The 14,917-nt window shown below is 30.8% G+C and overlaps 1 protein-coding gene across 4 annotated transcripts; it reads left to right on the plus strand.

The window, feature by feature from the left end:
- Positions 1 to 3,918: 3,918 nt before the first annotated feature.
- Positions 3,919 to 11,706, plus strand: LOC100245380 (chloride channel ClC1). 4 transcript variants are annotated; one of them, XM_010659583.3, is made up of 7 exons: positions 3,919 to 4,209; positions 5,816 to 6,016; positions 7,174 to 7,351; positions 7,628 to 7,890; positions 8,342 to 8,611; positions 9,176 to 10,304; positions 11,448 to 11,706. In XM_010659583.3, exons 1-7 carry the CDS (start codon positions 4,007 to 4,009, stop codon positions 11,535 to 11,537), a joined length of 2,334 nt encoding a protein of 777 aa, XP_010657885.1. In that variant the 5' UTR covers positions 3,919 to 4,006; the 3' UTR covers positions 11,538 to 11,706. The 4 variants fall into 4 exon arrangements, with proteins under 4 accessions (XP_010657885.1, NP_001268053.1, XP_059596873.1 ...); NM_001281124.1 differs by having other exon boundaries at positions 4,007 to 4,209; positions 8,342 to 8,593; positions 11,448 to 11,537; XM_059740890.1 differs by lacking the exon at positions 3,919 to 4,209 and adding an exon at positions 4,224 to 5,691.
- Positions 11,707 to 14,917: the final 3,211 nt, after the last annotated feature.

The following is a 14,917-nucleotide window of genomic DNA, read 5'->3' on the forward strand; positions in this document are numbered from 1 at the left end:
ATTATTATTATTTCCTTAGAAATGGACTCTCCCCCGCTTATTATTGTTGTACTTTCCTTTTCGGTTTGGAGATGATAATGACTTATACCTACAAACAAAGCCTCCACTTCGTGTCTAAATTCTTTTGTCCTTGTCAAAGAAAATATGATTATTTATTTGACGTTGAAAGTGGGATTTCGTAGAGCCAAGATATCACTATCTATTCCACTTGTCAATTTCTAAGAAAAGTATCACTATCCCATAAAGAATATGGCCTTGTCTTGTCTTACTTATCCCACATCGATAATTAATTAAAAAATAGACTAGTCCACATTTATCAAATAATGAATGGGCATGGTTGAATTTAAAGGTTAAATATAATTTTTAAAAGTTTTTAATCTCAATTATAGTGTTGAATTAGGCATGATAAGATAAGTCACCCGTATTGAAAGTGACTTGAAACAACCATGTTAGTGCTAACAAGCACCATCTATATTTTAAGAAATATTTTCAGTTACATATTGTTATAAATCGATTCAATAAGGACATGATATGTTAAAAACTCGTCAACTATATATACAAAGTGATTTCAATGTACTTTCAAAATAGTATATAAAGTTAAGAATAGAAAAGTCTATTGAAAACGAGATAAGACATTGAAATTTTAGAAGAAATGACCTGATTGAAAGAGAAATTTTTCTTATTAACTTCAGACGAAAGCATGGTTAGGTTCTTTAAGCAAAGATGTCGATACTTCTTCCAAGTAGAATTCTATCCCTTTTCAAGAATAATAAATTGTTTCGAAAATTTGTTGAATTTTTAGTTAAGGGGGAGTAGGAAACGAAGAGGCTCTCAAATGGCTTGTAGGAAAAAGAAAGCCTTATAAGCTTGACAATCCTACAAGGGCACCATCCAATTTTTTTTAAAAAAGAATTTACCTTTTTGGAAATATTTTTCAAAATAATTCTTAATTATAATGAGAAAAAAAATTATTAGAAAAGTTAAATATAAAGAAAAATGTTATGAGATATTTTTCTTATAGATATTATGAATTTATTTATCCCATAAAAATTTTGAAAACCATATTTCCAATTTTCGCTCAAAATACTCTAAAAAAACACAACTTAAAAATTCTTAATATTTGTTTTAAAATTAACATATATTTTTAGAATAAATTCTCCAAAAAAAAAAACTTTAAAATTTTGTCAATATATTTTTGAATTAGAAAATAATTTTCAAACAAGGCCTTAGGATATGTTGGAGAATTATTTTTTAAATCAAATTTTTGTTTTTTAACCCAAAAAACATATTTGACCAAATTTTAAATGAAGACACCTTTTATAAATTTGTTTCAAAAATAGATTTTTTTTTTTTAAAAAAAAAAAACACTCACTTTAAAACACACATTTGATAAACTCTTAACAAAAATTAGTTATTTTTATAACAAATTTTAAGTATTTTCATTTGTTTTTTATAAAACTTTTTTAAATAATAATTATGAATAATAAGTCTAAAAAATTGTTTTTCATATTTAAATTCTCAAGTGGAATTTTGTTCTTGAAAATGATTTATAACTAATTTTTAAAATCCATTCTCAAAAATGTTTTTTTGAAAAAAAATTTCACAACTTAGTCAAACAGACTCTAAGGATCTTAACGGTAATGCTTCGAAAAACAAATCTTAAAAATTAGTTTTGAAATACAGTTTTAAAATTAATATTAAATTATTTCCAAAAATAAAATTCCATTTGAAAATTCAAATATAAAAAATAGTTTTACCACTCTATTTTTTTGTAAAAGTATTATATATTTATGTATTCATATTTTGTTCTTAAAAAAATTTACCAAAAAAAGAGAGAAATATGAAAACAAATCAAATTTATTCTCAAATATTAACCTATTTTCATAATAAATTCTTAAAAAACTATTTTTAATTTTAAAGTTATAAGACATTTTTTAAAATTAAAATATTTTTAAAAAATTTTAAAATAATTTCTAACGGGATTCTTAGCTCTATTTCTTTTTTATTTCTTTTATAATTTATATATTGTAGTAGATGCAATGTGGTGCTCTTGATAATAGCATGATAGCATAGAGGATATTGATTAATTGAGTTCATAATTAATTGAAGTTGTTATCAGGATGACAATGGGATGGGTTTGAAATGAATTTCTCTCATCCCAATCTCATCTTATTTATTTATATATATTCTCATCCTCGCCCAAAAAACAAATTTAAACGAGGTGGAATGGGGTAGAATTGACTTAAGAAATTCCATACTCGCTCGGCTCTTTTTTTGTTTAACATTTTCTATTTTTTAAAATTTTCTAGTTTTATTCTTTTTTATTTATAAAATATTAAATATATATAAAATTTATAAATTATAATTTATTTTTATGAAAAAGTAATATTTTATGTATGTCCAAAAATTTTAAAATGAAAAAAATAATTAAAATAATTTTTTCTCCAATATTATATATAAATCGGAAAAAGAGGGGAGGGGGGGGGGATAAAATAAAACCTAAACCCTCCAATTTGTGTCAAGTAGTATCAATTCAATGGCTATAACTCTATGTTATTATCAACAAAATGAATTAAACAACTACAAAATAAAAATTAAAACCAAAAATAAAAATTATTATTTATACATGTGAAGATGACATTTCAATCATAATTAATCATTCAAAAAATTTGTTATTTATATATTAATATAAATAAAATGTATATTAGGATAATCTAAATAGAGGATATGCAAGGTCTATATATTTTTGTAAACTTGAAGCCTTTTTTTTTTGGCTTAATAAAACTAAATTCAATTTTAAAAATAGTATATAATTATTGAAGTAAAAATAAATTGAATTACTCTATTTTTGTCAATGATAAATGAATTTATTATAATTACACATTTCAATCATCCTAATTATACCTTTTAATTATATAAATCCATTAAATTGAGAATGTAAATGCTCGATGAAACTGAAATGAAAATATTTTGAGTTTTTAGCAAAAATAATGTATTTGAAAAAATATATATATAAATTAAACATTCTATCAAAATAATATCCAAACTTTCACATGGTTTGGGAATTTTATTTTATTTTTTTATTATAAAATTGTAATTAGTAGCTTTGGTTTAAATTTTTTTTATAAAACCATAATTCCGACTTGTTTTGAGGTGACAAAGGTTTTAAGTTTAAATTTAAAGTTGTTGTACTTACTAACTAAGGTTTTGATAATTTTGAAAAGAATTCAAAATTATAGTTACTAATTCCAGTTTTAGGACGTGATGCCCATGTGGATAAGCTACATTAATTTAAAAATTATTTTGAGAATAAAATTACTTTGTAAAATTTTTGTTTGAAAAAAATCATTTTTGCTCAAAATTGGAATATTTCTAATATTTTCTTTAACAATCAAACAACATTAAAAATCTAAATTGTCATCTAATTACCAGTAATTAATTACATAGTTATTCATTATAAATCTTTTTATCATAATAAAAATATATTTCGATAATCCTAGATTTATTTTTGGATAATTTATGAAAAGAAAAAAGAAAAGTTTTTATAAAGGCAAATTAACTAATTAGTCGTTTCCATAAAAAGAATCTTATCATGGGTAAACAACACATTTTTATTTAAAATATTATTAAATAATTAATAATATTAAAATTAAATTTAGAAAATTTTGAATTAGAAAATTTTCCAAATTTAAATTATTTTAATTTTGATTAGTAAATTTAGAAAAAAAAAAAAGTTAAATTTTATATTTTAAAAAAAATTATCCAAATTGGATAATTCCAAAAATGCACGTGCAAAACGCGTGCAATTAGTTGGCATGACACATGGTTAATAAAAAGGTTTGTCTTGGCGCCATTAAATCCAACACCTGGGGAGCTGACGTGTCCAAGTGTTATCAGAAAATTTCAGACAGGTTTTTTTATAAGGAAAAAGTGAAAACAAACCCGAGCGACAGATTCTAGAGAGAGAGAGGACGTGGGGGAGGTTCTAGAGAGAGAAAGTGGGGAGATGGATCAGAGAGATGGAGAGAATGACATTGAGATCGAAGGAGTGTGGGGTGATTGGAGGGAGATGGAGGGGAACGGATCGGACTTCTCTGACAAGGATACGGCGATGAGGGAGCCGTTGCTCGTTAGGAAGAGGTTGAATAGTACTTCGCAGATTGCAATTGTGGGAGCCAGCGTTTGTCCGATTGAGAGCTTGGACTACGAGTAAGGAAACAGGAGGTTGAGTTTGTTTTGTTTTGTTTTTTGTTTTTTGTTTTTTTGTTTTTGTTTTTTCTTCGGGATTGGTTTCTGTTTGATTCCCGGGAGAATGGAGGGAATGACGGAAAAGGGAAGAATTTTCGTTTTTAGAGTGTTGTGAAGACGGTGAGTTGGGTCCCTGGAAAATGGAGAAAAAATGAGAAGGAGAAGAGAGTTTTTGTTTTTGAAGTGTTGTGTTTCTGTGAAAGCTAAAAGAGGATGAGTTGAGATGTTGCTAGTTTGTGGAAATGATTCTACAGTACTCTGGTTGGGTCCCGAGAAAATGGATGAAACCGGAAAGGATGATTGTGGGAGAGAAGAGAATTTTAGGTTTTAGTATAAGGTGGTTTCATTTTGTTGGGAACCGAATAGGGGACTGTTATTGTTTTTAACTATGCTCTGTTTGGTTGCCAAGAAATTGGAAGAAGGTAAAAGTGCAAAAGAAATCGTTTTTCTAAATACTCTATTGTCAATGGATCCACAAGGAAAACTTCATTTTTCTCGGGACCAGACGAGGAATTGTTTATGTTCTGTAATGATTCTGCGCTGCACTCCTCCCTGACTTCTTCTTCTTCTTTCTTTTTTTATTCTTTGGTTTTACACTCTGCTGGGTTCCCGATGAAATGGAGGAATTGTGGAAAAGAAGATAAATTTTTGTTTTAGGATAAGTTGGGCTCGTTCTGTGGTTGCCGAGAAAACGAAGGAAAGGGTTTTCTTTTTGTTTTTGAGATGTTCTTGTTTTTGAAAAAAATTGGAAAATGATGATGCGAGCTCCTTTTTTGGGGAGCTGAACGGGGGATTGTTGTTAGTTTGTGAAAATGGTCAATCGTACTCTGTTTGGTTTGTGGGAAGATGGAGGAAAGCGAAAGTGGACAAGGAAAGTTTTCACAGAAAAGGCAAAACTTTATTTTCATGGGGACCCAACAGGGCATTGTTTTTATTCTGCACCACACTACAATCTAATTTTGTTTTCTTTTGGCCTTCCACTCTGCTTGGTTCCTGAGAAAATGGATGAGGACAGAAAGGAAAATGGGGGGATAGACTAGAATTTCGGTTTTTAAGATGTCCTTTTCTAATAAAGGACAGACAAACGGACAAATTGACCTCAATTTATTTGGTGTCAGACAGGGGATTCTTGTTACCTTTTACCCTCTGTTTGATCACCAAGAAAAATGGAGGAATGGGAAAGTAAAGAGAATAAAGGTTATTTTTAGTCTTTCACCTTTCCCACAAAAGAGTAAAGAAATGTTAGCATTATTTTTCTTGGGGACCAAATGATGTTCAGGGAGTGCCCTCTGCACCACACTCCATTTTTTTTCCTATACTCTCTGTTTGGTTTCTGAGAAAATGGTGGAAAGGGAAAGCAAAAAAGGCTTTGGTTCAACAAAATGAAGGAAGAAGAAGAACAAAGTCACCACTCAATTTCTCAGAACCAAATGGGATACTAAGGTTCAGTTTATGTTAAAAAAAAAAAAAAACTCTATATTATATGTGAATTGCCGGTCTTGCTCTAGATCATACTTGTTAACTATTGAAGACATTCTCTCTTACTTGGTGTTTGGTGTTTTTCTAGGATTGTGGAAAATGAACTTTTTAAGCAGGACTGGAGATCTAGAAAAAGGGTTCAGATATTTCAATATATTGTGCTCAAGTGGACGCTTGCCCTCCTTATCGGGTTAGGTACTGGGCTGGTTGGCTTCTTCAACAACCTTGCAGTTGAAAATATAGCCGGTTTCAAACTTTTACTCGCTAGCAATCTCATGCTTAAGGACAAGTGAGTCTGATTACTACTATGAAATATTTCTGATGCCCTCAATGCGATCACTCTCGGTTATTTTATTAATGTGTTCCATTTGTTTTGTCAAGACTAGGCTGCATGCTGGTATATTGCAAAATGCTTTATCGAGTTTAGAATGATATTTTTGTTACCCGTGTCTTGTAATATTTGTCCTAATAGTGAACCACAACATATGATACGGCAATGAAGACTATTTATTCCTATTTGAAATTGAAAGTGCTTGCTTTTCTTATGCTATGTTTGGTTCCAGTAAAGTACTAAGAAAAGAAAAATAATGATAAGAATAATGATTTTTTCATGTTTGATTTTATTATGAAAATATGAAAGAAAATCAAATATAATTAAAATTAGTTAGAATTTTTTTTTTCAAATATTTAATCTTTATATAGGAGAGTTAAAATAAGTGAAATGAATTTGAAGTAACATATAAAAATAATTTATTGACTTTAAACCAATTTTTATTTTCTTTCATTTTTTCTTTCCTCCTACTTTTCTGTTGTATTTTCTTTTCCTTGAATTTTCTGTCAAATTTTCTGAGAACCGAACATAACCTTAATCTTTTTGGAGCTTCTACGGCTGATCTCATGTCTCATATACCCCAACCTTCTTCTAGTCTGATCTAGTATTATCCAGGCTTTACCAAAGTATGACCAGATTATGGGATTATGTTTTGTACTAGTTCACCTGAAACCCTCTAGTGTTGTCTCGAGGGCTATGCTTACAGTAGGAATGTAGGATCACGAACAAAGGTACTCTTAACATTTGTTTTTTTAAATGTTCTGTAAGCAATTTAATTAAGAGTCCGTTTGGTAGTGATTTTTAAAAGCGTTTATAGTTTTTCTATCACTTGAAATTTTTACCTTTTTAAGTATTCGAAATGTTAGAAACGCTTCCCAGAATCACTACCAAACAGACTCTAAGATTGAATGTTTATTTTATGTTTCTTTGTATTGAAAGAATTCAAATTTACTCCTTGAATTTTATATGAAGATTGTTTTTTTGAGTGGAACATGATCCTACTGGCCTCTTAAAACATATTGCTTTCTGAAACAAGCATCCTGTTAAAGAAAATCCATGTTCAATGTTCTGTACCACTTTGGAGTAACTACGAAATGATTCTAATTCCAGTGCAGGTATGGTCTGGCATTTGTAACATTTGCGGGTTGTAACATGGTTTTGGCAATTGCTGCGGCTGTCCTCTGTGCTTACATTGCCCCTTCAGCTGCGGGCTCTGGCATCCCTGAGGTGAAAGCATATCTCAATGGCATAGATGCTCATTCTATATTGGCTCCAAGTACCCTCTTTGTAAAGGTGAGTCACAGCCTTAGTGTACTGCACTCTCTCTCTCTCTCTCTCTCTCAACACATACTAGAATATGTATTTGTACATATGTCAACACTAGATAAATTACAAGCTTTTCTATATGTTGTTTCCTTGTCCTTCATCAATGAATTGTGGACCATTCAAATTCAATTGTTAAAGTTCTGTATCGTGGTTTAAATTTTCGTCGTATTATTAGCATCCTGCTACTGAATATTGCTTTTTTCTCAAATTTATTCATTGTGATCTAATAACCCAAACTTGCAGATTTTTGGTTCCATTCTTGGAGTGTCTGCTGGATTTGTTGTGGGTAAGGAAGGGCCCATGGTCCATACTGGCGCTTGCATAGCCTCTTTGCTTGGGCAGGGAGGATCCCGCAAATACCATTTGACATGGAAATGGCTCAGATACTTCAAAAATGACAGGGATCGTCGTGATTTGATTACCTGTGGTGCTGCAGCTGGTGTGGCTGCTGCTTTCCGTGCTCCAGTGGGTGGGGTCCTCTTTGCACTTGAAGAAGTAACTTCATGGTCTCTCTCTCACACTCTCCTTTTGACTCAATTATCAGTGGACATATGAAGCATTAAACTCACTTCATTAATTTTTTCTAGGGGATAAGAACGCATAGACTTTTGTTTTAATAGGATACCTGCTTAATTTACCACAGCTGATACCCATGAGGGACTCGAGCATACTTTTAGTCCGTGCACAGATGGCTGTCGACTTCAAGTCATGGTTACCAAATTTGAAAGTCCCTGGCTACTTGAGTGGAAAATGTGTAAAACCACTAAAGAAAAAAGAAACATGAACTCAGAAGTCGAAAAACTTGTTTCTGACAAAAGTCATTTGGAGTAAAAAATCTGGCTTAGTACTTTGTCAAGTAGTATCTGTTCCAAGTTGCTTCTCTCATAAGTCGGATAAAACTTTTGATTTTACTTTTCTTCTGTAAAGAACTCACTTTTTTCTTTACGCATCTTTCAGGTGGAGAAGTGCTCTTCTCTGGAGAACCTTTTTTACAACAGCTGTAGTAGCAGTGGTGTTGAGAGCCCTCATAGAATTTTGTCGGAGTGGCAAGTGTGGGTTATTTGGGCAAGGAGGTCTGATCATGTTTGATGTCAATTCGTCTCAAGCCACTTATGATACCCCTGATTTACTGACAGTCATATTCCTTGGAATTGTTGGTGGCATTTTTGGAAGCCTCTACAATTTTCTCGTGGATAAGGTCCTTCGTACGTATAGCATCTTCAATGAGTATGGCCTAATCATCCCTCTTATATTAATGAGAATACTACTTGTTGCAGTTAGCCCCTGCAAATATGCAAACATTGAGACAACATTCTGCAAAATTTTCAGGAAAAAAAAAAAGCATGAACTTCTACCCTAGTTATCAATGTGGCACAATTTGATTACGCTGAACTAAATACACAAATTTAACACAAACTTTGGGAATATTTTTTTATCAGGCATGACATTTCTATATTATTTTTAATAGTTCCTTGAATGAAAATGTATTCTTCTTGATCTATGTATGCATTGCTCCTCCCCCCCTCACCGCAACATATAAATTCTTGAATTTTTTCTAATTATTTCAGATTTTGTCTCATATTTTAAGTTGACTTCTTCTCAATTCCATCTCTTATCCTTCCTGCTTGATCTGATTCAGAATTTCAAATCAGTCATTGACCAAATTCTGAAACCTTGAATTTTTTCAACATCCTCATTGACTTTCAAACTTGTTGGTTAAATTAAAATTGTGAATTTATAACACTGCTGACATGCAAAATTGCTATTACTGATGTTGAGAATGAACTGCAGGCAAGGTCCTAAATTTCGGGTCCTGCTTGTCATTGTCATCTCCCTCCTGACATCTTGCTGCGCTTATGGTATTCCATGGCTGGCACAGTGCAAGCCTTGTCCAATTGAGCTGAAGAATGAGTGCCCCACCGTAGGCCGCTCTGGAAACTACAAGAACTTCCAATGTCAACCAGGCCATTACAATGACCTTGCCTCCCTCTTTCTCAACACCAATGATGATGCCATACGCAACCTATTCAGCAATGGCACCCAAAATGAATTCCAACTCTCCACCCTTGTCATTTTCTTTGCTGCTGTATACTGCCTTGGCATTATTACTTATGGCATTGCTGTTCCCTCGGGGCTATTTATCCCTGTCATACTTGCTGGAGCCTCCTATGGTCGCATTGTTGGGACAGTTGCTGGCTCTCTGACTAGTCTTGATGTGGGTCTCTTTTCACTCCTTGGAGCTGCCTCCTTCCTGGGTGGCACCATGAGAATGACAGTCTCCCTCTGTATCATTCTCCTGGAACTTACCAATGATCTGCTAATGCTCCCATTGATGATGCTGGTTCTCCTTATTTCAAAAACGGTTGCAGATTGTTTCAACAAGGGTGTCTATGACCAAATAGTGAGAATGAAGGGGTTTCCTTATATGGAAGCCCATGCAGAGCCATACATGAGGCACCTGGTCGCAAAGGATGTTGTTTCTGGTCCATTAATCACCTTTTCGAGCATTGAAAAGGTGGGAAATATACTACATGCTTTGAAGACAACAGGCCATCATGGGTTCCCTGTCATTGATGAACCGCCTTTCACAGATGCACCAGAGCTGTGTGGGCTTGTTTTGAAGTCTCATTTGCTGGTTTTACTCAAAGGGAAGAAGTTTTCAAAGACGAGGATGTTGGTCGGATCAGAAATCTTGAAAACATTTGAGGCGAATGATTTTGCTAAGGCAGGATCAGGCAAAGGAGTCAAACTGGAGGACCTGGACATCACAGCCGAGGAGATGGAGATGTATGTTGATCTACATCCTATCACCAATACATCCCCATACACAGTTGTGGAAACGATGTCTCTAGCAAAAGCTGCTGTCCTCTTTCGGGAACTAGGCCTTCGACATTTGTGTGTGGTGCCAAAGACTCATGCTGTAAGACTCCTTTTCTCCCTCTCACACACACCCAGAAATACACACACAGACAATAGAGTGAAGACTAAATCCATTTCATGTCACCCTGGTCAAGTTTAGAGTTGGTGCATTAACTATTCTTCACGGGCCCTTTTCCTATCACTGTTCGATGTGAAAAGGAAAAATCAGGAGGGAGCTAAAATCATTGAGATTCAAGAAGACTTTCCCAGAAAACAATCATCTAGAAGTCATGTTTGATAATGGTTCTTGACAACAGTTTTATGCTCTTTGGAACAAAAAAAAAATTGTTTTCTATCTCTTGATTGAAAACATCTTTTTTAGAACTTGGTATAAAAATGGGTGGTTTTTTAGAACAATTTCTAGGTGTTTTCAATTGTTTTTTCTAAGAGATTTCTAAGCAACTACTAGAAAAAATGGGGAATATTTTGAAAAATTATATATATGTACAATCTCTTTGCTAAGAATAAGTCGAGAAAATTATTTTTCGTATTTAAGTATTCAACTAGAATTTTGTTTTTGTAAACGATTGGAAATTGTTTTGCAAAGTTGTTTTCAAAAAAGGTTTTTGAAAACATTGTGAAATAGTCTTTTATGGCTTGTTTGGAAATTGCTCTTGTTTGTGAAATTTTTGACTGAAAACAAGTTTTATATAACAAATCTAATACTTTTTCCTTTTATAATATTTAAAAAAAAATAATATTTTGAAAACTTTTGCATTATATATATAAGTAAATAATACCCGGAGAATAAGTCGGGAAAATTGTTTTGCATATTTGAATTCCCAAACAAATAATATATATATATATATAAATAATTTATTAATTTTATTTTTTTCTTCTTATACTTTCCTTAAACTTTTTTGGAATCAAATATTGTCTAAGGAAAATAAGTTTTTTATATTTGGTTTTATGATAAAAAAAAATACAAAAAATAATTAAATATAATAAAACTTAGTTAGAAAATGATGTATTTTCAATTTATTTTTTATTTTTTTCTCTATTTTCTTATCTTACATTTTTCTTCTAGTGTTACGTAAGCAAAAAAAGGCAACAAATCCTTTCAAGAGGCTACATAAGCTAGAAAAAGCAATGGTAGACCCATTCTTGTAAATGACAATTGACACATCCTTTCAACATTTTGTAGAGGCCGCCGATTGTGGGAATTTTGACAAGGCACGACTTCATGCCGGGGCACATACGAGGGCTCTACCCTCATTTCAACTCTAGCAAGTAAAGGAAGTGGGTGGACTACATGTTCGATAACCTTCATCTATTGCAAGTATATGGTTTTGAAGGTATTGTGTTTCTAATAAGGAGACTTATATGCTTTTAAGGCCATAAGGCCATGTAAAGTATATAACTTATCAAAAGGAAATAAAAGGTTGACATTAATTTTAATTAAATTGTTTCCATGGACATTGTTAAAAAATGCCTAAATGTTTGGTCTTTTTCTACTATTTCATTTTTGCTTTTTATAATTTTGTTTTCTCTTTTTTTTTTTCTTTCTATTTTTGTATTATTATTATTATTTATAAAATTGGACATGTTTAGAGTTTTGATAAAAAAATAAAATAATATTTTTTAATAAAATAATCCATAAATTAGATTTGGTTGTAAATAATTTTTAATGGAATAAGTTTTCGTCACATAAGCATCCATGTAAATCTGTAGTTGGTGACTATGATTCACCAAGTTTTGAACTTGACTTTATATATATATATATATATATATATATATATTATTTTATTATTTTTATAATAATAACTTATTGATACGTAAATGGTTAATAATTTATAGTGCCAATTTTTTTATAATAAAACTACTGAAATTATTTTTATATCAAATTAAAAATATTAATTACTTAATTTCACATATTATTTTAAAAAAATAATTGCATGGGTTTAATAAATAGAAAATAACAATAATATAATTCATTCATGATATTAAAATTGTTTAAAAAAATAAATTAAAATATTTTAAATGAAATAACATAATTTCATACGTATAAAAAAATTTGAAGTCAAGTTTAAAATTGTAGTTACTAATTACGGTATTAAGCTTAAAAAAATCATGGTTTTGACCATTTAAAAAAAAATCAAAATCATAGTCACCGGTTACGATTTTATGATGTAGATGCTTATGCGACTAAAAAGTACTAAATTGGGAATTATTTTGGAACCCAGTCTAGATTATGGATTTTTATTTTTAAATGGGGTATTTGTGTTCAAAACTTTGTAATATTACTATTGTATATGTCATGGATAATGCATCAAATAATAATAATAATAATAGTTATATAATAACAATAATGATATTCAAAATGTAGTATTGACATAAGTATTGATAACATTGTTACTAGTAATAATGATAAAGAAAATGAGTAGTTGAAAAGATGAATAATGCTCAAATAATGGGGATAATTGATGTGGGGAAAAAGATAAAATATGGAATTCTTTTGTCTTTTTTTGTCTTGTTACCTTTCATGGACTTTTCATTAATTTTAAAATTTTGCATCCATTTATATCCCTTGTTTTAACACCCTCAAGCCTCATTATCCTAATGGTCCATAATTTATCTATTTTTTTTATATATATTTTGGATGTTGATTGAGGAAAAATGTTGAGAGGGGGAAGAGATATAACGGGAAAAATATTAAAAGTCAAAATTGTATTTGTCTAAAATTGAAATAGTCAAATGTTAATTCTTACCCCTTATTATATAATTGCCCGAAGTTGGGGAGTTGGGTTACAAAATACGGTTGAAATTGTAACTATATGATAAATTGTAGCTATATGATACTTGTGTATATGTAATACGTAGGTTTAGACACCCACATATGTCCACTATAAACATATATTAGTTTTTTTCCTTCTATGAGGCAGGAATGCCTCTAAACATTAATTTATAATATATATATTTTGCATTTTGTACATGATTCAAGTTATAAAACTTGCCCATATAAAATGGAGAGTACTTTAGAATAGAGATCAATGATGTTTAATGAGAGTGATAAATGTCTTCAAACTAGGGAGTTTCCACTTGAATAGAGAGAGAAGAATGAAAGGGAAATGAAGGGTATGAGCAAACGCTTGTGCTATTTTATGAATATCTAATTTTTTTTTAAGTGTTAAAGAAACACCACCTAAGTGTTTCTCTAAAAACCACTTCATGTGTTTTTCTAAATTTTCAAAAGTGTTCTTTAAAATATCGTCAAACATCTATTTTTTTTACCTTAAAAAAATGTTTTTGAATGTTTTAGGGGCTAGAAACATTTTAAAGAAGCATCACCAAACAAACTTTTAGCATCCCGATTTAGCCCATGTTATGAACATGATGTACATTACTCGAAAATTAGTTGTTTAACACTTTTATTACCTCGATTTAGGCCACCTTGGGAAAATGATAGGTATTGTGCCTTTGAAAAGGAGAGCATGATACACATTCTAAAACTTAAGCTTATTCACAATTTTTTTTTCTAATTTAAAAGTTACAAGATTTATAAGCCATTGAACATGTTTTGTTACAAGTCCTTAGTTACATTTCAATTGCTAAATGGATTTAGTGATTTTTAAATGATTTTTTATTTTAAGTAGTTAAAAGTTGCCAATTATTTATTTTTATTTTTTTTAATTAGGATCCATAATTTATTTTTTTAAATAATTTAAAAAAGAAGAAGAAGACAATTTTGATGCTTTCAAAAATTTTGTTACATTCAAAGTTGCTTTATAATTATGTTCAAGTAAATTAAATCACATTGAAAATTTAAAATATATTATTAGTGCACTAGATTGTTTAGTTTAAGTTTGCAAATTTGTTCATTTTTATATTGACTTGTGACTTGTTATAATTATCGTGACTTCTACTCTAATGAAGAACCAAAGTTGCTAAAGAGTGCACTACGGATCCCACATGAAAGTATAGAAAGATTGGTAAAGGCCAATAGCTTCAAATTATATGCATTAAAAATAAATAATCGGTTGAACTCTCAAGCACTTGGAGCACTCGAGGGGTTCTTGGGGGCACTCATGCATTGCACATGAGTGGTGAAAAGGAACCCACAAGTATTGAGAGCACTCAAGAGCCCTTAATGAAATTTCCAAAAAATTAATATTGTGATATTTTAATTCTTTATATATTTTTTAGAAAATTTGGATTATGGACCACTAATATTTCGTTCATATACTGATGTGAATTCTTCTTGAGTTTGTAAGAGATATGTGCATCTCCTCGAGGCATTGAGGTATGTGCATCTTCTTAAGGCATTGAGGTGTATGTTTTAGATGTTGTAAACTCTAAGCACAAAACAATTCAGAAATATATCTAAAAAATTAATGTCATTGAATTCAAAACAAGTTGTTGGCTTATATATGTCTTACAAAGAGATAATATTGGAAACAAACAACCCATGTTTTACAAGTCCTAATAATATGGTAAATGGCTAAGGAAATGGTTAGACTCTACCTACATGTCCTAAATAATAGGATTTATTAACTGAATGAACTTTTGACAACTTCAACTATAACTCTAACAACCCCAACAATTCCTCCCCTAAACTGATTGTAGTAATGCTTTCAGTTTACTCGTGGTACCACACACACACCCATTGACTCACGT

The sequence above is a fragment of the Vitis vinifera genome, chromosome 12 (genome assembly GCF_030704535.1).
Source record: "Vitis vinifera cultivar Pinot Noir 40024 chromosome 12, ASM3070453v1".
Taxonomy (NCBI): Eukaryota; Viridiplantae; Streptophyta; class Magnoliopsida; order Vitales; family Vitaceae; genus Vitis; species Vitis vinifera.